At 42.0% G+C, this 23,452-nt stretch overlaps 1 protein-coding gene across 1 annotated transcript in view; it reads right to left on the bottom strand.

Annotated features, from left to right (window-relative positions):
* Positions 1-2,657: 2,657 nt before the first annotated feature.
* BDNF (brain derived neurotrophic factor) overlaps positions 2,658-23,452 on the bottom strand; it is a 35,177-nt gene continuing 14,382 nt past the window's right edge. Inside the window, exon 2 of the mRNA XM_026512203.4 lies at positions 2,658-3,950. Coding sequence (XP_026367988.1) covers positions 3,186-3,929 — 744 coding nt within the window. The 5' untranslated portion in view covers positions 3,930-3,950 and the 3' untranslated portion in view covers positions 2,658-3,185. The remainder of the gene's footprint in view (positions 3,951-23,452) is intronic.

Here is a 23,452-nt window from a genome sequence, read left to right on the forward strand (position 1 = left end):
AAGACAGGCCCAATCCTAGAGCTTCTTGGAAGCTCACAGACTGCAGGATTGGCCTCCCCTGCTTTGAAATAAGCATCCTCTCTGGGGGGGCTGTGCAATTGCTAAAACTAGTCAGGTTGGTCTTAAAGCAAGGAACACACGTATTTATAATAAAACATGTTTTCATGTTTGGTTTTACAGTGAAGAGAAAAAACCCAGAACCCCCAGATTTTATGTACTTTGAAAATATATTTAAAAACATTAAAAATTCTATATTTAAAACATATATTATATGTTAATTAGTACACTTAAATAGAACTTGTATTTACATAGGCTTCTGATGCGGTTAAGTTTTAATGCCAATTTTTTTCAATAACATAATTATATAAATATACTAAAATACAATAAATATTTTTTTTTTGTTTTACATGGTGAATAATATCTTTACCATAGAGAAAACAAGGCCACAGACATTTACTTACATTTTCAATGGCAATCACCATAAAAAAGCAACAGGCCTGCTGGCATGCATGAAAACACTTCTGCCACAAAGAGACCACAGCAAGACTTTAAAAAAAAAAACAACAAAACAGAACTGAACAGAACAAAAATGAACAGCAACAGAGAAAGATTTTAACAAAATAAATCTTAGGTCAACATAAGCCACCAAGCATGTGACTGTGATGTATCCTATTGGGTAAGAGAGCCAGTGACCACGCAATTGCTCAGTGTCTCCTGTTCAACCACATAACAGATCTGGCCTTTGCAGGACTTTGAGATTGTGACGGGGACTTCCTGTTTTATAGTTTTGTCCCTCCGAAGCAAGCTGCAAAAAGTTAACATACAGCAGATATTCGTTACATGTCAAAAATAATTACAAAGACAGTATTTTCACACAGCACAAAACAAACCTCTACTAAAGTCTTCCCTTTTTTAAAGATAGGTGTTCAGATGGTATCGAAAAGGATAGGCTCGGCTTGTTCTAAATGAAAGACTGAACAAATAGAAATTATTTGCTGATGGTATCTTCATTCCCTGGGTCATGGTGGACGTCCTCTTTTGCCGACCCCTCGCCCTACTAAGATGCAGAAACTTCTGGAGGCTTTCTGCTATTCAAGGACACTGGTCTAGGGCATTTTCAGATTTGGAGAGTGGGCTGAATGGGTGAGTGGGTTTAGCACTAAATCTCACTGGGATCCATTTCTCCCAGGACCACTATTCCAGACTCCCAACTTAACTTCTCCAAACCCAAGATGGCAGAGGTGAGGCAGGGACCCTCTCCATGAACAGACAGGTTGGGCAGGAGGTTGCTGAGGGCTTCACTGCGGAGAAACACTGTCAGCTCTGTCCTGGCCTCTTCCATCGAGCAAGGCACCTTTTCGAGCCTTGGGTGTCCTAGATGTGCAGACACCTTCTCGAAGTCTTGTCTCTGGACAAGATTTTCTGTCAGTAGCCTTGGTCATCTGACCTGAGTTTTGGGGCCTTTTCCTGTCCCTTCCCCCTTACCAAAAGTTCTCAGAAGACAAAACCCTGGTTTCCTCAAGTCTAAGTTCAAAGCAGTAAGTGTTCATGCCGCAAGCATCTTCTCTCTCGTTGCATCAGTCTCAGGATCACAATGCCACATTTGGTTCTGAACCTGCTCCAGGCTAATCCAGCTTTAGGACAAATTACCCAGGGGTGGAGAGCGTAAGTCAGCTTGAGTGGGGTCCTCCAGCGAGAACCTCTTAGCACAGTTAGATAATGTAGGCACTTAAAGCACGAGGTCCAAGCAACTTGATGCAGTCATTCCAGAGCCACCTCTGAAAGGTCCTTCAGAGGCCTCCCTTCTGGAATGTCTCAAGTACCATTCCCCACCCCCACCTAGACCTCAGGATGGCCACTCAGAAATTCCTCCTGCACCACCCGGAAATGACATGTCAGCTCCACACAGCCTCCATATGGCTGCTCAGTCTCATTTCACTGGCGGTGTGGACTCCTACTCTGATCTAGGCATTTCTGGGTCCTACAGAACTCCACCTTTTGCTTGCAAGACAATTTTTAAGCCTTACCATGATTTTGTGAAGCCTTATAATGATTGACCCCATGTTTACCCCTCATAAAAAACACAAAACTTCATTTTTGTGTTTTGTTTTTCTCTTCGTAAAAAAAAAAGAAAAAGAAAAAAAAGAAAAGAAAAGAAATCACTGTTCTCCATGCTTATATGAGGGCCACAATGACAAAACTGGTTCACTCGTTCACAGCAGTGGTAAATTATTCCAGAGCGCGCAACTGATTTTTCTTCCTTTAAGAGAAAACAAAACAAAGAGGGGACCAAAGGGGGAGGGAGGGAAAGAATGTGTTCTAAGAAAATGTAGGTCTTTCCAACAAAAGGAGCCTCTCCTGACCAAGGCCCAACGGGCGAGTGAAGCCTAGGAGGTGCATCATGGGAAGTGGAGTGACCACTTTGTTCAGTTGCCTTAATTTTTATTCATTTTCCAGTCATCTGATTGATAATGCAAACATCTTTACAACATACAAATAAATCTCTTATCAACCAGAATATATATTGAAGGAATTCTTTCCCCATCCCTACTCCCTATGGGAACTAAAGAAAACAAAACAAAAACAAAACAAAACAACAAAACAAACAAAAAAAAGAACACAAAACAAACAAAAATATACCCCTCCCATCCCCCATTCCCTAAGCCAGTAAAGCGATGACAACAGCACCTTGACATTGTTTTAATTCCAACGCTATCAGAAGTTAAAAGCAGTAAAACAGATAATAGTACTAACAAGAACGAAGATACTTACTGTCTAAAACGTAAACGGAATGTTTTGGTTCAAATTTTTGTTGGTTTTTTTTTTTTTTTTGTCTGTTTTCTGAAAGAGGACAGTTTATTATCAATTCACAATTAAAGCAGCATGCAATTTATTATTATTATTTTTTTAAACTTTTTTACGTTTTCAATTCTTGGCAACGGCAACAAACCACAACATTATCGAGGAATGTAATGCAGACTTTTTAGAGTTGTGCGCAAAATGACTGTTTCCCTTCTGGTCATGGATAGGTCCAATAAATAGATTGTAGAACCACTGTACTGTATAAACTTCATTTATACATGCAGTTCATAAAATTATTTTTCTTAACTGAATAATTTACCCTGTTATGTATATATACAAATAGATAATTTTTGTCTCAATATAATCTATACAACATAAATCCACTATCTTCCCCTTTTAATGGTCAGTGTACATACACAGGAAGTGTCTATCCTTATGAATCGCCAGCCAATTCTCTTTTTGCTATCCATGGTAAGGGCCCGCACGTACGACTGGGTAGTTCGGCACTGGGAGTTCCAATGCCTTTTGTCTATGCCCCTGCAGCCCTCCTTTGTGTAACCCATGGGATTGCACTTGGTCTCATAGAAGTACTGCTTCAGTTGGCCTTTCGATACAGGGACTTTTTCAAGGACCGTGACCGTCCCGCCCGACATGTCCACTGCAGTCTTTTTATCCGCCGCTGTCACCCACTCGCTAATGCTGTCGCACACGCTCAGCTCCCCACGGCGGGCGGGGTCAGAGTGGCGCCGGACCCTCATAGACATGTTTGCAGCATCCAGGTAATTTTTGTATTCCTCAAGCAGAAAGAGAAGAGGAGGCTCCAAAGGCACTTGACTACTGAGCATCACCCTGGAAGTATACAAGTCCGCGTCCTTATTGTTCTCCTCACTGGGCCGGACTTTCTGGTCCTCGTCCAGCAGCTCTTCTATCACGTGTTCAAAAGTGTCAGCCAAGGAAGTCAGGCCTCTCGAACCTGCCTTGGGCCCATTCACGCTCTCCAGAGTCCCATGGGTCCGCACACCTGGGTAGGCCAAGCTGCCTTGTCCTCGGACGTTTGCTTCCTTCATGGGGGCAGCCTTCATGCAACCGAAGTATGAAATAACCATAGTAAGGAAAAGGATGGTCATCACTCTTCTCACCTGGTGGAACTGTAGGGAGAAAGCAGAAAGAGGACACAGGACTCGTTAGGGCTTTCTTCTGCAGGGATGCAGTGTGGCCATGTGATTGTAATTCCAGGCCATTCTGCAGGGTCAAGGATTTTATGTACTGGTGATAAACTCCAGCTGCAAGCAGACATAAGTTAATGTCAGGAGTGTGCTCTATGTGGTTTAATATAAACCAGAGACGTGCTGTGTTTGCCCCAAGACTTGGCATTGAAACCCGAGGTTACACGGCTTCTAGGCAAGTGAAAAAAATGGTGGCTTCAACTTCTCCTCCTTCCTCCCACTTTAGCAGCTTTGTAAATTTAATTTTTAATGATCTCTGCTCAGGCCGTCACAAGAAACACAAAATCAGAAATGTTACTAAGCAACAACTTCAAGTGTAATAGTAATTTTTTTTTCAAGTTAGCAACATGGTCCTATTGCGGGAACGTGTGACAGGAACACTAGTGGCCTAAGGGGTCTGCGGGGGCCTTTCTGGTGGTGTGATATCTAGGCATGAAGAGCACCATAAAAAAGAAATCAGGGAGCTGTAAAGAGCCTTTACACTGACTTTTCCCCCCCTCCTGTAGAGAGGATCTATTAGAACGAAGCAGCAAGATAATCCCACCAAGCCATCCTGCTTTACAGGTAAGGACATCAAAGGCCACTGACGGACTTGCTTCCTGTCCCGAAGAAAGTTTATATTAGAACTCGGGGCTCCCAACTCCAGCTCCAGTGCTTTTCTACTACACCTGGGTGGTCATAACTGAAAATGTTTTGCTTATTTCCAAACACAAATCATTTTCTACGCATTGATTTTAATGGCCTGTCTGTGCCTGGGGCGGCTATCATGAAAACAATGTGTCTGCTTAAGAGAGAACTGGAAAAGTCAGCATTAAAAAGGCACTGAAGTCAATTTCAAATGCCTCCCAGATGCGATCCATGGTTATCTCCACCAACTCTCCAAGCCCCTCACCCACTGGCTTTCCTGGCTCACATGCGGCCCCGTCTAAGAAAGCTCGGCTCTGCTTTTATTGGCCATGTGGTCCAGTGGGTATGTGTATGACAGCGCTCCGAGTTTATCACACCTTTAAAAAACTGAGTGGCATTTTGCGCATTTTGGAATAGGCAGCTAGTGCTTCTTTCTGTGCTTTTGAAGTTTTCTGGGAAGTCCCTTAACAGCACACCACAAAATTAATCTTTTCCTGTTTGCCAGAGGGTTGCTATACTCTAAATTTGGCTCCACGTCTACAAGCAGGCTCTGGGAAGCCAATTAGAATGGGTGAACAAACAACAGTTAAACATACCTACAGACCAACCCAAGGTTACCGGCAGATGGTGAAGGACTTCCGAATCACTTACCTGAGGCACCGGGTCCCTTAGCAAGAGAGAGGAGCAGCCCTCAGCTCCCACACTCCTACCAGTCCTACTTCCCAGTCCTGGAGCAGGGACTTACAAAGAGACACACACGTGCCCTAGCTGTTAGGCTGTGCTAAGCAGCAGGAAAAAGGGCGGTTTTTCTTCCATGAAGTGTCACTAGACAGGAAGGCAACAACCTACCTCCCGTCAATAGGTCATACTGCAGGAATGGCTGAAAATGCTGGTGCGGAGACACTAATGATTCTGTCCTCCGCTTTTATAAGAGATCACGAAGAGACTATTACCATCCCCAAACACCCACAAATCTCCTAGTGGATTCACGCTCACTTTGCACAAATAGCAAGCACGCTCAGGACTGTCTGGAGTACACGAGGGTCTGAGGGTAGGAAGGGCACACTGGTCGGAATGAAACACAGATATCCATTCTGCTTACACCTGAACTTGCTGTGGAAGTTCTGGATTCTGCACCATCAAAGAAATGTATCCTCCAAGGAGCTTTCTGTTCCTGGCAGGTGGTATTTACCACTGAATGAAAATCCTTTCTCCTAATGTTCCTAGTTCAAATTAAAACAACCCAAGGGGCGCCTCCGATGGAGGCTGAGGAAAGAATGCAAATTTAGAATATTTTACTCCAGCCACCTCCATCACTCCGGGAGAGATCTGCTGTGATCAGTTATCTTTTAATACTATGACTTCATCAGATCTAAGATACTGGCACTATAAAACACACCATTTTGTGTACCACTAAGAAATTAAAAATGCAGCCAATTAAACTACCGCTTTCTTTATCACTCAGAACTGTTACTGTATACTTACTGAAGAGCTCTCTTAGACTTTAATATATGATGAAACACATTTGATCATACAGAATTTTTCTGCATAGGTAACAAAAAAAACTAAGCAAAATAAATTGGTTAAGGTGATGACAACTGTGCTGCGACTTCTTCCTACCTGCCCAAAAATAACAATGAAATGACATCAACTGTAGGACACAACCCATTCCAGAGATGTTAAAAATATGAATCAAGAAAATGCTCATTTAGAATTAATCAAATAGAGTAGGTCTCGTAAATATTTACTAAGTGCCCACGCAAACTACTTAAAATGGCCCAGGGTACTCAGGCATCTTCAACTACAGAGTTGGGCCATTGCTCTATTACCGCTATCAGAGCAATGAGGCTTTTAATGATACCTTTTCTACACTTGGCTTAAAGAAGTTTACTCTGCCTTTCACCGGTCTCATCTTTTTACTAATAACTTTTCAGTTACAAAAGTAGTCAGTTCTCTATATGTTTTTCTTAGCAGTTGTGTTAGTAAAGATTTCAGAGGAACAGATGGTATCTGAGTCAATATAACTTGGCTTTCAGAGTGAAGCCCAAACTGGGGGCACCCCTCAAAGCTGAACATCTGCACAGAGTCACTAATTAACTACCTGGTGCTGGAGTCCAGCTCCCATCGCCAGCCCTGCCCAGAGGGACACTTCTGGGGCGCTCACTGCCTACTCACTCACAAGGCCTTGTAATGCCTCCAACGCCAATCTCAGCACTTTTTGTGGGGACCATGTTACTTCCTAACTTTTCTGTTTCTGACAGTGATTTCTTAATACTTTGGACCATCCAGGGTGAAGGCGAGAAATCTTGGAATCAAGTTTGACCATACATTTTAGGTATGGTCTTCAAATTCTATCAGCAAAGAAGTCCTGCCCGTTTTTCCTTTAAGACATTTTTCTTGTCCATTCCCTTTTTCCTCCGTCCCACTGCCACCATCTCGGCTCAGCTATCACCATCTCGTTCTGGGACTACAACGTCCCCCTGACATACTTCACATCCTTTCTGCTCCATTCAGCTATGACGACCACTGCCTGACTAACGACTCTTAGCTCATCATTCTCTTACAAAAACTTGCAATGGCATTTTTGTTCCACTAGATCCCATCTAATCTTTGTAATCTGGTATTCACACCCTTCAAAAGCTGGCCTCACCTTACTCACCTCTGCTCTGATCAGGCCAGAGTCCCTGGAGCCCCATATACGTTATTGCCTGGAAGTGACTTGTTCCATTCCTGGCAAACTCTTTTCTCTCTAAGTCTTGTTTATCCTTCACGTCCCAGTTCAAGCATCAAATCATACATGCCATCTTCTCTAATGACTCTGGCACACACTGTCCTCCTTCTCTTCTAAAATTTGCATGTTATATCTCATCTAGCATTTCATTCCCTGCTCGCTTGTTAATTGTGGACAGTGTTTGCTAACCATGGCCAGTCTTCAGTTAGATGATAAGCTCTCTGAGGGAATGAATCATGTCTGACCCAATTAATGCTTAACACAGAGTAATGTAATAGCTCTCAGTAAAAACTGACTGATGAGTTTATTAAACCATGAGAAAAGACAGTTCTGACCTAATTTTCACGGGAAGCCTTTCCATTTGGAAAGCACCAGTGAACCCGCTGGAATTATTTGCTCAAGCACAGGCCATGCTAAACCCAAATTATGAGCTTGAAGGAATCTAATCGATGTCAGAGATCAGTCACGAGGGATCTCTTCGGCTTCTCTGCCAGGGCAAAGCTTTACTTGAATGATTTCTAAAAAGCAAATAACATGACACCATATGAACAGCCCCTATCATTTGCGTAGCTCTGTTTCTAACAGAACACTTTGGAAAAGCAGCCAGTGATAATAATAATTATAGCAAAACTTGGACCTTTTAGTCTTGTAACTGCCTTTTTTGCTGTCAACCTCTTCAGTGAGTGATTTTATATGCTGTCTCAGGAAATCCTAAAAGTAAGTAAAAGCTTCCCTGACAATTCCTAACGTTTTAGCCCTTCGGATGAGTCTTTATTACGCCAAAGATGAGAGGCGGTGTAATACTGCTAAGTAGACGGTTGTTCTATATATCTGTTTATACGTAATAAATTCACTGGTGCTGTCTAATTCTGCTCCAAGGCTTACAACAATCAACTCAACCACATCTATAAAATGCTAGGAAGGATTTTTTAGCCTCATTCTCAAAAAATTAAATATAGTACACAGGACTAAAAAGAAAATCGACAAAATAGAAGTAAAGTTTAGTTTTAAGCATGACTCACAAGTCTTAAACATTCAACCAGATGAATATCCATGACAGCACACTGTAGTAATAACTTACATTTGTCTAAAAGACTACAGAACATTCACAAGTATGATCTAATTTGATTGTTACAAGGAGATAAGGCAGGAATTATTATCCACAGTATACAGATGAGACAATTATGGTTCAGAGAGGTTCACAGGTTACCTCTTTGTCAGGGTTTTCACCATCAGGACATGCTGCTGGGTTTAGAGTATTTAATTGCACGGAGAAGAGAGGCTCTGCTACAAAGGGTGGTCAGAGAAGGAGCTTCTAAAATGTGGCCACAGTTCTCTGCAGGTGGGTGTATCCTGGAGCCCAACTTTCTGAAGGCAGCACCAATGAGATGTTACTTTGTAGTATTGGAGTAATTGTGACCCAGAAGACCCTTCGACTTTAAGGCTTGCTAATTTCAGTGGATGGAATTTCAGACAACACGGTCTTCCTCTAAAGGAAAGCTTTGCAAAAATTTAGGCATGCTAGAACATTTCTATGGCCAAAGCTAATAAGGGAAAGCAAACAGTAATATGGGTAGGAGAAAAAACACAAAGTATTCCTTGTTGTCAATCCCTTAGGGTTTTTTTTGTTTTTTTTGTTTTTTTATGATATGTTAGTAGGAATTGTCCATGAGCACATAATCAAAGAAAACAGTTTAAAGATACAGCTGCTCATCTTAGGCAGTCCTATAAGCAAGAAAGATAATGGTAATGTTGAAAAAATTATCAATTAATATTTAATTCTTCACATATATGATGCAAGCCTATTAAGAGACCACCTTAATGCAATCTTGCAAATCAATGTAAATAATCTTTAATTTGTATCCAGTTTCACTATATGCATATATTAGCCTTTGTTTGTTCCTTCAATGTATAAGGAATCTACCTTCAAATCTTACAGTCTAGGAGGGAAATAGGACATATATTTAAGTAACTGAAACAGAAAGGTAGAAACAACCCAGGAAAAGTAAAGAAAAAATTCTATAAAGAGAAAGAGGTTACTTCCAGTTAGAGAATGAAGAATGCTTTGTGAGGAGTAAGGCAAAGGACAGAGAACATTTAGCTGTGTCCAGAAAAGATACCAATGGATGGATGGAGGCTTGGTTAAAGTCATGAGTACATTTTTGGAGAGAAGAGCTCTGGAAGAGAATAGTGAGAAATAACAGTGAGTGACTGTAAGATTCTGGAAGGCTCTCAGGGGGATGCTATTGAGTTTGGACCCTGCCTTACAGGCATGGAAGAGCCACTGAAGAGTTTCTGAGCAGGAAAATGCTTCCAGAAGCCCAGTTTATCACCAGGTATAGGAGGGCCTAAAAGAATGATAGAGTGGGAAAGACCAGTTAATTCACTGATTTTCCTCTTAGTGGCTGTTGAGGTTTAAAAATAAATAGTGAGGGCCACCTGGAGCGGCTCAGTTGGTTAAGCAGCCGACTCTTGCTTGATTTTGGCTCAGGTCATGATCTCAGGTTGTCATGAGATCAAGCCCGGTCCCCGGCTCCATGCTGCATGGAGCCTGCTTAAGATTCTCCCTCTTTCTCTCCCTCTCCCTCTGCCCCTCCTCCTTCCCCAGCCCTGTGTGTGTGTGTGTGTGTGTGTGTGTGTGTGTGTGTGCACATGCTCTCAATCAATCAATCAATCAATAGTGAGTAGTTACTTAAGTGTGAGACTGGAGTTAAGAGCTTGGGTATATCTTTTAACTTAATTTCTATTTTCTATTTATTTTTAGGCTGAAGTAAGTTGCAAAAGGAGAAGGGGTTAGAGAGAAGGGTGCAGAGATGAGTGTTAACCACGGGTTATGTCTGGGTTGGCTAAAAACACCATGGAGGGAGGTGGAGGGAAGGCGGGAATCAAAACTCTCATTCCAATTATAATTACACTGAACTTGGATTCCACCGCACAGCACTTTTAATTCAAAGATCTCCAAACACTTTGCAAATATTAACTAATTAAGACTCATAGGACCCTAGAGGTGCAGGTACTATAATTATCCCCCTTTCGTACAGGAGGAAAGAGGACCAGAGTTTTTAATCAACTCATCCACTCGCTGTGGTTCCCCTGATAGACCGAGGTCAGAACCTCAGATTCCAAAGGAAAACTAGGCCTGCAACTACAGAGACCAGTTTCTTTCATCCCTCTGCATTATTTTCCCATTAGGTAGATACTGCTTAGGCGAGAATAAAAACAAAAACAATAAAAAACAAAAAACCCGAAAACAAATAACTTCACATTCCTCAAAGAAAATAATTGGCAGTTGGAATCCATAAGTAAAATGGTGGTGGGGGCCTAATGATCGTGACAGATGCTCACCTACTTCCCTGAATGACCAATCAATTGAAATTAATAAATATTTCAGTAAATGAAATCTGATAATGCAGATATTCCAAAGCTTTGAAGGAAGTGCCTTTAAAAATGTAGCTTTTAGTAAAAATGTCATTTTAACCATAATGTATTTTTTGTTCATGGGTATCCAATTATGCTTTCTACACAACACAGCCCTTCACACCAGAGGCTTGGTATGGTACGTACCGTATTGTGACCCTTGCAGACATTACTTAGCCTCACTAAGAGTGCCAGAGAAATTGCTGGTTATTACAGACCCAGAATAATACATACATGCAATTATCATGTAAAAAAGTATATTGCCCTGAATTATTAATTTGATAGCTAAATTTACATACATCTTTGATAGAAAGCACAACAGCTCTGCTCCTTTATTAACACCTTCTACTCCGTACTCCATCCTCGAAAAAAGCAAAAATTTTTCTACTGGTCAGACGCCCAACTTACCCAGGAGTAAAACTAGACCAGTCTCCATTAGGATGGAGATGGGTATTCTCCTTTGAATTACGATTTGTACAGTACCTTGTACAAAGTAGGTTCCCACATATGCTAAATGACTCTTTTCCCTTTGCAATGGTAATATTTGTATAGTATTTAGGGAGGTGAAATTAAAGTAAGAACAGTAAGTCTTAAAATGAGATGGAATGAATTTTGGATAAGGGATAGAACATGCCTGGCACAAGGACCAGGTCCGGGCAGAGAACACCCCACCTGCCATTCCAATCCCAGGCACAGCTGCCACCATCCGAAGGTCTTTAAGTGCCTCCAACACTACTGCCCCAAGAAACGTACTGTTTCACTGTAACCAAGGAAGAATCCCTGAAAGCCAGAGCCACCCACAGCTGGCAGTCCTATCCATGCCCTGCCCACTTCCTTCACCTCCTCTTCACAGAGTAATACCGCCCAAACAGTGCACATCTCTGTAACAAAGTGGAACATACACAAGTCACTTGCCTATCGAGTGAATAGACAGCCTAAAAATTTTGCTTTTTAAAATACATTTTTAAACTGCTATTTTTTAAAAATATTTTCTTTATGTATTTATTTATTTTGAGAGAGAGAGTGAGTGAATGCTCATGTGCACAGGGGAAGGGGCAGAGGGGTAGGGAGAGAATCCCAAGCGCACTCGTGCTGAGTGTGGAGCCCAAAGCTGGCTCGATCTCACGACCATGACTGAGATCATGACCCGAGCTAGACGCTTAACCGAGCCACCCAGGAGCCCCTTAAACTACTACTTTTTAGATTACAAGAACAACATGGCAGTTAAAATTCAATTAAAAAGCTTAACGTCTTTAATTAGGATTCTGTTTTCTTTAGAATTTCAGGTGAGATTTGATTATAACAAACTGAAGTTTAGATTTAACAGTATTCTATTACTATTGTTCTTGACTTTTAAAGTTTCTTATTTTAAGTACAGTTAATTAACATACGGTGTTAAGTTAGTTTCAAGTGTGCAACAGAATGATTCAACAATTCCATACATCACCCTGTGCTCATAGTGCACTCCTTAATTCCCATCACCTATTTAACCTATCCCCCCATACCTCTCCCTTCTGGTAACCATCAGTTTGTTCTCTGTAATTAAGAGCCTGTTTCTTGATTTGTCGCTCTTTTTTTCCCCTTTGCTTATTTGTTTTGTTTCTTAAATTCCACATGAATGAAATCATACGGTATTTGTCATTCTCTGAACAACATTCTATTAAATTGCAAAAAACAATGCATTATTAAAGTCCCATACATGGTAGACAGTAATGTTAATTGATATGATCTACCAGGTTCGATTAAGTTTCAATGACCTACTTTGTAAGGACCTGAAAAAATTAAATGAAACCTTGCTTCTCAAAGTGAAATCCATGGGCCAGCAGCATTAGCATCACTTAGAAACTTATAAGAAATGAAGACTCTCGGGGTGCCTGGGTGGCTCAGTTGGTTAACCGTCTCCCTTTGGCTCAGGTCACGATATCAGGGTCCTGGGATCAAGTCCCACACTGGGCTCTCTGTTCGGTGGGGAGTTTGCTTCTCCCACTCACTCTCCCTCTGTGCTTCCCACCCCTCTCTCGTGCGCACTCAAATAAATAAATAAAATAAAATAAAATTAAATTAAATTAAAAAAGAAGAATCTCACCTTCCCTTCCTCCATCCCATCCACCCTATCCACCAAAACAGAATCTGCACTTCAACAAGATTCATATACTTCAAGGTGATTCATATACTTGTTAAAGTTGAGAAACACTGGACTGTAAATGATAAAGAGAAAGGAAGCTACTTACGATAAGGAAATGAAAGGGTTAAGGTCAACTTAAGTATTGTACATTCTGAGCATGTCATGGGCTTACCTGCCATCTTTCCTCATTGGTTCAACTTGTTTTATTGGGACATTTATTATGTAGGAAAATATTTTTGCTTTTGTAATGTTATTAAATAAATCTGGTTCCCTTTATGTCACCTGGATTTTCCACTATTGTGTTTATACAATAAAGTGCAGGATACCTATAAATGTGATTGATTGAACAAGAATTTATATTGTACTACTGACCTAAATCTGGACTTCTACTCAATCATTAATTTTTATCTCAAAGCAACAAACCACCTGCAAGCGTAACTGGCCTCCCTGATCACTTACAAAGCCTAACATCATTCCCTCAATCAGAATCAGACTGGAAATGACACCAATGGCATTGGCGGGTGATAGACTTCCACACACACGAATATTGCTTTCAGCCAGATGTCTCTGATGGTGAAAAGAGACAGAGGCAGGGAAAACTGACTCACTCACTCAATGAAGATTTCTAAGCCTGCCCTAAAACTAACAGATCTTGCTAACTCCAACCACCTAACTCCTAAATAAAACAGCAGCAGTGGCAGCAACAACAAAACTCTAAAACATATCAGTGTATCAAGCATCCAAATCCCCTATCCGACCCAAATTTGTCTTTATCTCAGTAAAGTACCCAGCAGGCAACCCAGTTTCTCAGCTGGGTTTCAACAACTGGGATCATTTGCTTCAAGTCTGAAGGAGGCAACGTGGTAAAAAAAGTTACCTTTCTAAAGAAAAGTCTAAAAAGTTTTGAGTTACAGGGACATCTTCAGGGAGTTGATAGGGTAGTTTCATCAACAGAACTGGAGATTGCTTCACTGTTTAGGTTTTTTACAAAGAATTGCAAAGACAGCTAGTTCTCAAACACCGAGTCACCAAGTCACCAGTACGTACACAAATGACTCACACTGGGAACCCTGATAGTGTTGCTGTTAGATCACCTGCAAATGGGTGGGGCTGAGATGACACAGAACTGTCTTTTCCCAGGCGGAATCCTAAGAATTACTGGGTTCCACCTTGAGCGCCACGCAGTACAGATGTGAACACAGCTAAGGGGCTGCCTCCTCCAAATTACAAACACGGCGTTCCTACTACCGGAGGATGTTCTGAAAGCACAGCACAACCCTGTCTTCCAGGTTCTGGGATCCAGGAGTAAGCATGCTCTGTACTTTAAAAAAGTGCAAGGGTGATGTAACTGTGCCCCTTGTCCCTAAGGGGAGAACATACAGTAACTCTCTCAGGCCAGGAGATAAAAGGAATCCCCCTTTAAGAAAAGAAGTTTGCCAAATTGTGGAAACTGAGAACAAGCCAGAACCATTACAATTAAAAACAAAAACCAAAAACAAACAAAAGAGACTATTTCAGTCTCTTTGCTCAGAATTGGAAACTTCAAATCAACAGGTTGCTTGTAAGGTGTTGCTGGACACTCTGGAGGTCTTGCCATGAGATGCTTTGGGAATTTTGACAGCTGTGAGCCAACGCCCACGAGACACCGTCCCCACACAAACACACTCTTAATGGACCCCAGAGCTGTGGAACGGCACGCCCTTCCCAGGTTTTCCACAGATGGTGCTCCTGAAATTTTCCACAGCCGATGTATTCCTGTGGTTAATTAATTATCTGAGCAAATTCCATCACAGAATATCTGTTCATAATTAGAGCCATCTTAGGTCCAAACTGGAAGCCTTCAATGTCATTACTGCAGAAGGGATAAAATGAGAATGGGACAGATGATTGTCACCTGATGAAGAGACCTCCATCTAGATTAGACCCTATCCTCTGAACTACAACAGAGAACATTAATTTTTACAAAGCAAGAGGTGAAAAATAGGTGGGGGAAGAAACTGGACAGATACGGGTGCCCCGAGAACAAAAGAACAGCGTTCCTGTTAAAACCAGTATCAGGAAATCCTAAGGGAAAGATGAGATTAGCAAGAGAACGCCATTAGCCCTCTGTTGCTCACCTTTACGAGACCATTTTCAGGGATCAGTTTGTTAAATTCCACATGCTGCAGCCCTTCTTCTGGGATGCACAGTCATACCGTACAGAAGCGTGTGGGCAGATGCCAAGACGTGTGTGGACATGCAGCCCTTTCTGTAGAAACTCAATGTTCCGAGCGTTAACGAGGATTAACCTCCCGCACACGTGGAGAAAACTGGTGGTTCCACACATCCAGTTGTCCTCCGGGTTATTTTTGCATCTAACTCTATAATTTCTTTTAATTACTTATTGGAAAGCACAGGAAAGTGCTCATTATTTGTAGCTTAATGCAGGAGCAGAAATAATGGAGTACGTGCCCCTGCCCACTGCCCTACCGCAGCCCCCAACTCTTCCATGTGTCCCTGTTCACATGAGTAGCACAAGCAAGTCAGTTTCTGGGCCCTGCGCATAATGAGCCATGTGGACCCCGTTCCAGAAACTGGCCATGTTCCAGAGCTACTATAAAATACAAGGAAAATATTAACATCTCAGATGACAAAAGATCCATATGGCTGGTCGGAAAATATCCACAGTGCTTAAGCCAATAGAACGTACCTATACAGAAACATTCGACTCTGTTTCACGAGCATCAGGACTGTGAGAACATCTGTTTGTCTCCATCCCTTTTCACTAAACATGGATTCCTACAGAATACAGGCAAACTCAAACACCAACATATTTAAGCAGTGGGATGAGGGATGTGTTTCTATCTACATAGTATTTATAAGTAAACACAGTATGGGGGGTAGTGGTGTGTACGGGGGGAGTGGATTTTGGGAGAAGCTGTAGGCAGCTAGATAAATAAGTAATATCAAGCTTCTCTTTGTATTAAAAAATGATTAAAGGGGTGCCTGGGTGGCTCAGTCGTTAAGCATCTGCCTTCGGCTCGGGGCGTGGTCCCGGAGTCCTGGGATCGAGGCCCACATCAGGCTGCTCCGCTGGGAGCCTGCTTCTCCCTCTCCCACTCCCCCTGCTTGTGTTCCCTCTCTCGCTGGCTGTCTCTCTCTCTGTCAAATAAATAAATAAAATCTTAAGAAAAAAATTATTAAAAATAATAGCTAACATTAATGAGCAGCAAGGTAGATAACTGAGTTATCCAGCTAAGAAACTGAGGCTCGGAGAGGTTCAACAAATTGCCTAAAGCCACAGGCCTGGCACATGGTAGAAATGGAATGTGAATCAGAGATGGCTTGCATGCTTCTTTCCACATGGGGTCCGATGTGGATGTGGTCTTATATGTTGAGAGAGGTCTACTTGGCAGACACAACCTGCAAACCCTATGTATCAATTTTTATTTATTTAAGCAAAGCCCTCTATGATCAATCCCAATAAGCAGTTTATTTACACACTCATTTCACAAACGTTGACATCACTCTAATGTTTCCGCTTTACTATCTTTTCCCCTTATTGTAGCGTTCCCTCAAGATACCAACCACACATGCAGACTTAACAAGGTATAGTGTCAACACAAGGCACGGAGGTCATTTGTTTGAAATGTCAGAATGTTTTCCCCTGAGAAGATCTCACTGGGCCTCGAACAGAACCACATGCTTTTTAGATCACTAACCACAACTGTCAAATACTCCTGTGTCAACTCCACTTGAGTAAGAATGATTTCAAACAAGACCCAAGCGCCAATGTGCCTTAAGGAAAAAAAACCCAAAAAACCAAAAACCAACTTGTGACATACAATCTTTCTTAATTCCCTCAAAATCTAGAGGCCTGGTTCCCTAGGCCACCCAACTTGTGACTCATGCCATGGTCCTGTTACTCAAGAACAGAGCTGAGGGGCTGAGATGAGAGTGGGGAAAAGGTATGGCAGGACAATCTCAGATTTATTCTCCAGGAGTCGTTCATACAACTAGTTACGACCCCAAAGACCGCAGAACAGATGATCCAACAGGGACAGAGCAGCAGACTCTCAGAGTGTGCTCCCAAGAGCAATCAAGGTGAAACAGCCAAAGGCACAAAGGTCATGGGATGGAGATCTCACATGGGTTCCCTGCCTCCAAACGGGTTCCCAGAGGCCCTTGGCATGAGCAGCAAAGGCAAAGTGGACTCAACAGGCACGCCGAGTGGATACAGAACACATACCTAAGACGACATCCTGAACGTGTGTGGCAGGTGGGATGCACGACAGCACAAAACACAGAATACCCTGCTTCGGGACACAGTCAGCCCCTTCTAGAGAAGCAGCTGCAGGGAGCCTGAGAACGGAACTGGAAATGCCTGTCGGGAAAGCCTTCCCGGTGTCAACACAAGAAAATATGCATTTGTCAGCGGTGTGTCAGCCCGCTGCTGGTAGTCCACCCTTATGCCCAGGAATGATTGTTTGTGTAGCCACACACAGTCATCGCTGCAACTCCCCCACTGCAATGAGGCCATATAGAGGAAGAGGAGTGGCTTTCCCTTTTAAAGGGGCCCCCACAAAAATTCGATGAGAAAGAACGTTTGCTTGAATGGAATAACCATTCTGCCAGGCTCTTTTACCACACTTATCTATGCAGTAGAACTAAAGCGGCCTTTTTTTTTTTTTTTTCCTAAATAGAGCACACTCTCTGCAGAGAAAAATAAGACTACGAATCAAGCTCTCCAATGAGCACGATACAGTTATGTGCACATGACCTGGAATATCTGCTTTTTGAAATGTGGACATGTTAGCTAGGCTATAAATCCTGTGTTTTTACCAGACCCCCTATTTGTAGGATGCAGGAAACGGCCTGGTAACTTTAAGGGAAAAGGGTAACAATACTGTGTCATAGTTCAATGTCTACATTGTACTCCACCAGCTTTAATTTATCTTATAAAGTACTAATTATTCAATTACACATCTTCAGGAAAGTGCAAAATCATTCCTCAAAAGTGCATCCCCTTGGGTGTGAAAGTTCTAAGCTCAGAAAGACTTCATCTGTGCTTTGGGATATATCTTCTGAACTCGGTACTTAGAAATCAGGTTAACAGCTACAAAACGAGCACTGAAAGCCTGGTACGCGGTGCATTGTGGTGGAACAATTTCCTTTTCTGTTGCAATAAACCCTGTTGTGGTCTTCAGATCTATTATTGCTAGTTAGGTGAATAATGAGTGCATGCTCAAATTTCCATTGCAGGAGCTCCTGCAAGTGGCAACTGGGTCCATTCCATGTGTGTCACCAGAGCTGGCATAAGCCCATGGCCATGGTGAAGCAGTATTTCCACTGGAATTGGTGTCTGCACCAAGTCTTGGACTGTGGAATATTCCCACTGCAAACTAGGGGCAAAGGGAGAGATGGAGACCTCACTTAGAAGTTCGTTCTCCATTTCTCATCTTTCAGATGGACACACACTCTTGCTGGTGAGGCTATAAAGAAACAGCCATTCCCATATATTGATGGTGGGAACACAAAGGGTTCGAGCCCTTTGTTTTTGTTTTTTAAAGACTTTATTTATTTAGTTGAGAGAGAGAGCGCGCGCACGCGAGCATGAGCAAGGGCAGTGGCTAAGGGAGAGGGAGAAGCAGGCTCCCCACTGGGCAGGGAGCCCAATGCAGGGCTCGATCCCAGGGTCCTAGAATCATGACCTGAGCCAAAGGCAGACACTTAACCGACTGAGCCACCCAGGCTCCCCAGGGTTGAAGACCCTTGCAGGCCCCTTAGGCAATATCTATCAAAATTATAAATGAATTTTCCTGCTGACCCAGGAATTCCACTTCTGAGAATGTACCTGTACAGGTAGGTGCACAGGTACAAAATGATGTATACCCAACATTAGTAATTGCAACAGGCACATAGTAGCAAAAATACTAGCGACTGCCCAATTTCCAGTTACAGGAAAACAGATAAACTATACTGCATACATACAATAGAATCCACGCAACTGTAAAGAACAATTAGCTGCCCACATACTGAAATATAAAGCTCTCTGAAATATATTGGCAAGTAATAAAAGCAAGCTGCAGAACAGTATATGTAAGACATATTACCTTTTGTTCAAACAATGGGGGAAAATAGGGGTGCCTGGCTTGCTTAGTCAGAAGAGCATATGATTTGATCTCAGGGTCTTGAGTTTGAGCCCCACGTGGGGTGTAGAGATACTTAAATAAAACTTCTTTTAAAAGATGAGGGAAAATAGGGGCGCCTGGCTGGCTTAGTCGGTAGGGCATCCAACACTTGATCTCGGGGTCATGAGTTTGAGCTCCACGTTGCAGGTAGAGGTTACTTAAAAAAAATGGCTTAAACAAATGGAGGAAACCTTAAAATAAATTCTTAAATGGGGGAAAATAATAATACATTCATATTTACTTATGTTTTTATAAAACACACTATGAAGGATTCATATGAAACTAATATTAATGATCAAACACCTATAGATGATATGTGCTGGATGGGGAAACTGAGGCGGGCAAGATGCTTCAATGCAGACTTTTTAATACTTGTTTGATTTTGAATCATGTAAGTAAATTAACTATCAAAAAATTAAATTGGAACTAACCAATTTTTTAAAAAACGTCTAACCTAGTGACCTCACTTTTGACACCAATGACTCTCCCACACTGCTCGGGTGCAATAGACACTCGAGGCATTTACGCCACTTCCTTTGCTATGTCCTAGCAGTGACTAAAATCAAGAAGTCTGTTGGATACCATCTCAATTTCTGGGACATTTCCTGGAAGACACCAGTACAAGGTGGGACAGCTGGGTATAGACAGCAGTCCCTGGGACTGGGGAATGAAGACCTGAGTTCTGGGCCTGCCTTTCCCACTTGTTTTTAAGTTGACCCTATGAAATGGCTGATAATCGGCCATTTTTTAACCAACAAATTGGGCAAATTCATAGGTGAATCTTCATGGATGAGCCAATCGAAGGACCCTGCTGCCTCAGCTCTGTGATAGGAGGATAAGAAATCTCAGCTTTCCTGACTCACAGCATCATGCCAAGGGTCATCAACACACGGAAAGGGGCTTTATAAACTATAAAGGGCAACTGTACAAACAAATGTTGTTAATCACTCCACCAGTCTGAGGGGTGACCATAGCCAAACCTAGAAGGGGAACAAAACCCATTCCCAAAAGTTTCTGAGACACTGGGATGGTGGAGTATATTATCCAAAATAATCTCGATATGTAAACAGAAAATAAGAGTGGACTGACAAAAACAGACTTGAAGAGGAAGACATGTGGTTAAATGACTCCATATGTGGACATCTACAAGTGAATATACTGGATATTCCATAAGCCTAACAGGGAAATTACAGAGACATGACATATATGGGAGCAAACTTTAAGGATACAGACTTTAATACACAAATGCAAGATCAATGTCAAATCCCAAAACCAAATCCAATCCAAAATGATGGTCCTTATCCCTTGTGATCAGTAGAGGTGTCGGAGACAGGTGCCTGTCACACACAGGTAAGCCTCCAACTTTCCTCCAAAATCAGATGTAAACTTCAAACACTTCTGAAAATACTCCCTAGGGGACCTTCTACCCCAAATTTAGACACTGAATGAAAAACCATGCTTTAAAAAGGCAAAAAAGACAAAAAAAAAAAAAAAACTTCTCATCTCCATATGTACCGTCATCTGGAAAGCAGATCTCCCATTGAACGGATGGTCAAGGCCGCACCACGATGTTAAACTAATCAGGAAAATCCAAGGGTGGCTTTTCACACCCTCCTGAAATACAACATTCCCAGAGGCAGGAAATAACTAGAGGAGGAAGTTCACTGGAGGTGCTCTACTTGGTACTGCTACCTAGACACCTGCGGAGAAGCCAGAAGGCCGTATGGAACTCAGAAAAAGAAAGCAAAGAATGCCTTTCTATTTTGATTAAAGAAGGCCCTGTGCAAGGTGCCTGGTTCCGGCTGGGTTTTAAGTAGTCTAAACGGTGCGGCGAACTCTGGGATCACCTCCTAATGAAATGAATTTTTACTTTAGGCCATTCTGAGAAGTTCCAATGCCTCTTTGGGTCAAATACAATGTCCTCACCTCCAGCTTCATGTCTCTCAGCAGACCATGTATGCTTACAGAAATTTCTCTAGGGGGCTTACTAAATTACAGTATTTCAAGTCAGAGTCTCTTCTTGCTTACGAGTGGTAAACTATCTCTGATTAAGAAAGCATTACATACATTTTAGTTAATGATTCATTTATTTATTAAAAACTTAAGAGTTTAGATGTACTCCGTTTAAGGAAAATAATTTGCAAGGCTGCTTCATGTAAAGTGGGAATAATCCACTTGATAACTCTTATTTTCTTTTAAGTAAGCTCTACTCCCAACATAGGGCTTGAACTCACGACCCCACGATCAAGAGTCAAAAGCAAATGCTCTACCGACGGAGCAAACCAGGTGCTCTTTGACTGGGTAACTCTTAGTGAAGTCTTCAAGTGACTGAATCCTGAATTTAAATTGTCACTGACTTTTTTTTTTTAAAGGCATCGATATTTATTTTTTCCATTTTTAATTTAAATTCAATTAATTAACATATAATGTATTATTGGTTTCAGAGGTAGAGGTGATTCATCAGTCTTATATAATACCCAGTGCTCATTACATGACGTGCCCTCCTTAATGCCTATCACCCAGTTACCCCATCCCCTCACCTGCCTCCCCTCCAGCAACCCTCAGTTTGTTTCCTATGATTAAGAGTCTCTTATGGTTTGTCTCCCTCTCTAGTTTCGTCTTGTTTTATTTTTTCCTCTCTTCCCTATGATGCTCTGTTTTGTTTCTTAAATTCCACATATCAGTGAGATCATATGATAATTGTCTTTCTCTGATTGACTTATTTCCCCAGGCATAATACCCTCTAGTTCCTTCTACGTCATTGCAAATGGCAAGATTTTTTTGATGGCTGAGTAGTATTCCATTGTATATTTATACCACATCTTCCTTATACATTCATCTGTCGATGAACATCTGGGCTCTTTCTGTAGTTTGACTATTGTGGACATTGCTGCTATAAACATTGGGGTGCAGGTCACTTCACCCCACTTCAGATCACTACATTTCTGTGTTTGGGGTAAATACCCAGTAGTGCAATTGATGGGTCATAGGGTACCTCTATTCTCAACTTTCTGAGGAATTCCATACTGTTTTCCAGAGTGGCTGCACCAGCTTGCATTCCCACCAACAGTGTAAGAGGGTTCCCCTTTCTCCACATCCTCACCAACATTTGTTGTTTCCTGAAATTGTCACTGACTTTTAAGTATAACAAGAAAATCTGAGACCTACGGAGGTGGGTGCACTCCCAGCTGTTGGTAGCTTTCAAGGAAGTGTTTCAGTGTTACCCCAAATGGTCAATTTTACACAGTTAGTCAATTAGAGGTTCATAAATCAAAAACAGTTCTTAAAAAAATGTTTATGGGAACACAGGGACAATGAGGTGACACCTCCAAAGTATACATCAGAGTCATGGAATCAAGCTCATGTTTCATCAGCAGAGCTCTGGTCGTATCAGCAAAGTGTAAGGTCATAACCAGCTGTGTTTCTGTCATTCTCTCATGTGAAGAAACTCAGTGGTAGACCATGAGCATTTCGTGAGGAAAAAATCCCACAAATATTTTTAAAGCTCCATTTCTGCCTTTTCTCCTTTCAAAGACACAAAGGTCATCCATCCTTCTGTGGCTGGTTTATCCTTGAAAACCTTTCATTGGGATCAACGTGTCAAACTCATAGCTTAGGAGGACTGACTTAGCCTTCTCCTAACATTTGCTCTTTAACAATCTCTGAGCATAGATGCCAGGGACACCAAGATGAATGAGGCAGAATCCCTGCCTTTGGGAGTTTCGCCGCTAGAGAGCGGGGATGGGGAACAGGTTAGACACAGATTAAATCAACAACTATCGTTCATTGTAGAACATGCTGTCATTGGCATGTGCCCAAGAGCAGTCCCAAAAGAGGGAATGAAAGGGAGGAGGGGTGACAGAGAAGAGGAGGCTGTTGACCTAGGTTTTTGTTCAGTATAAATCATATTCTGTAGAGCAAAAGCTTACGTGATCTGATCTGTTTAACCTCTTAGCACCTACAAGCCATAAAGCAAGAAAAGTGCCCGTAAAGAGTTCAATGTCGCTGAGCTTCTCGGGCATGTAAGCTGGAAATCAAGGCTCACTTATGGCCACTTACACAGAAATGATTTCCATTCACAGTGCTTCCCTAGCTGAACATGACAACGCTGAAGTTTCTTCCATGTGGGAAGGAAATGTTGACGTATTGAGCAAGTACTTCTGGGAGCACCTACCATGTATACACCCACCCATCAGCTATGTGCTATGGGAACTAAGACAATGTATGACACACAGGCTTTGCTTTCAAAGGGCTTACAATTTTAAGTGCAGAATTAAGGCTAAAATACGTGGTTGTTGAATCACTATATTGTACACCTGTAACTGTATATAACACTGTGTGTTAACTAATTGGA

The sequence above is a fragment of the Ursus arctos genome, unplaced genomic scaffold (assembly GCF_023065955.2).
Source record: "Ursus arctos isolate Adak ecotype North America unplaced genomic scaffold, UrsArc2.0 scaffold_23, whole genome shotgun sequence".
Lineage (NCBI taxonomy): Eukaryota > Metazoa > Chordata > Mammalia > Carnivora > Ursidae > Ursus > Ursus arctos.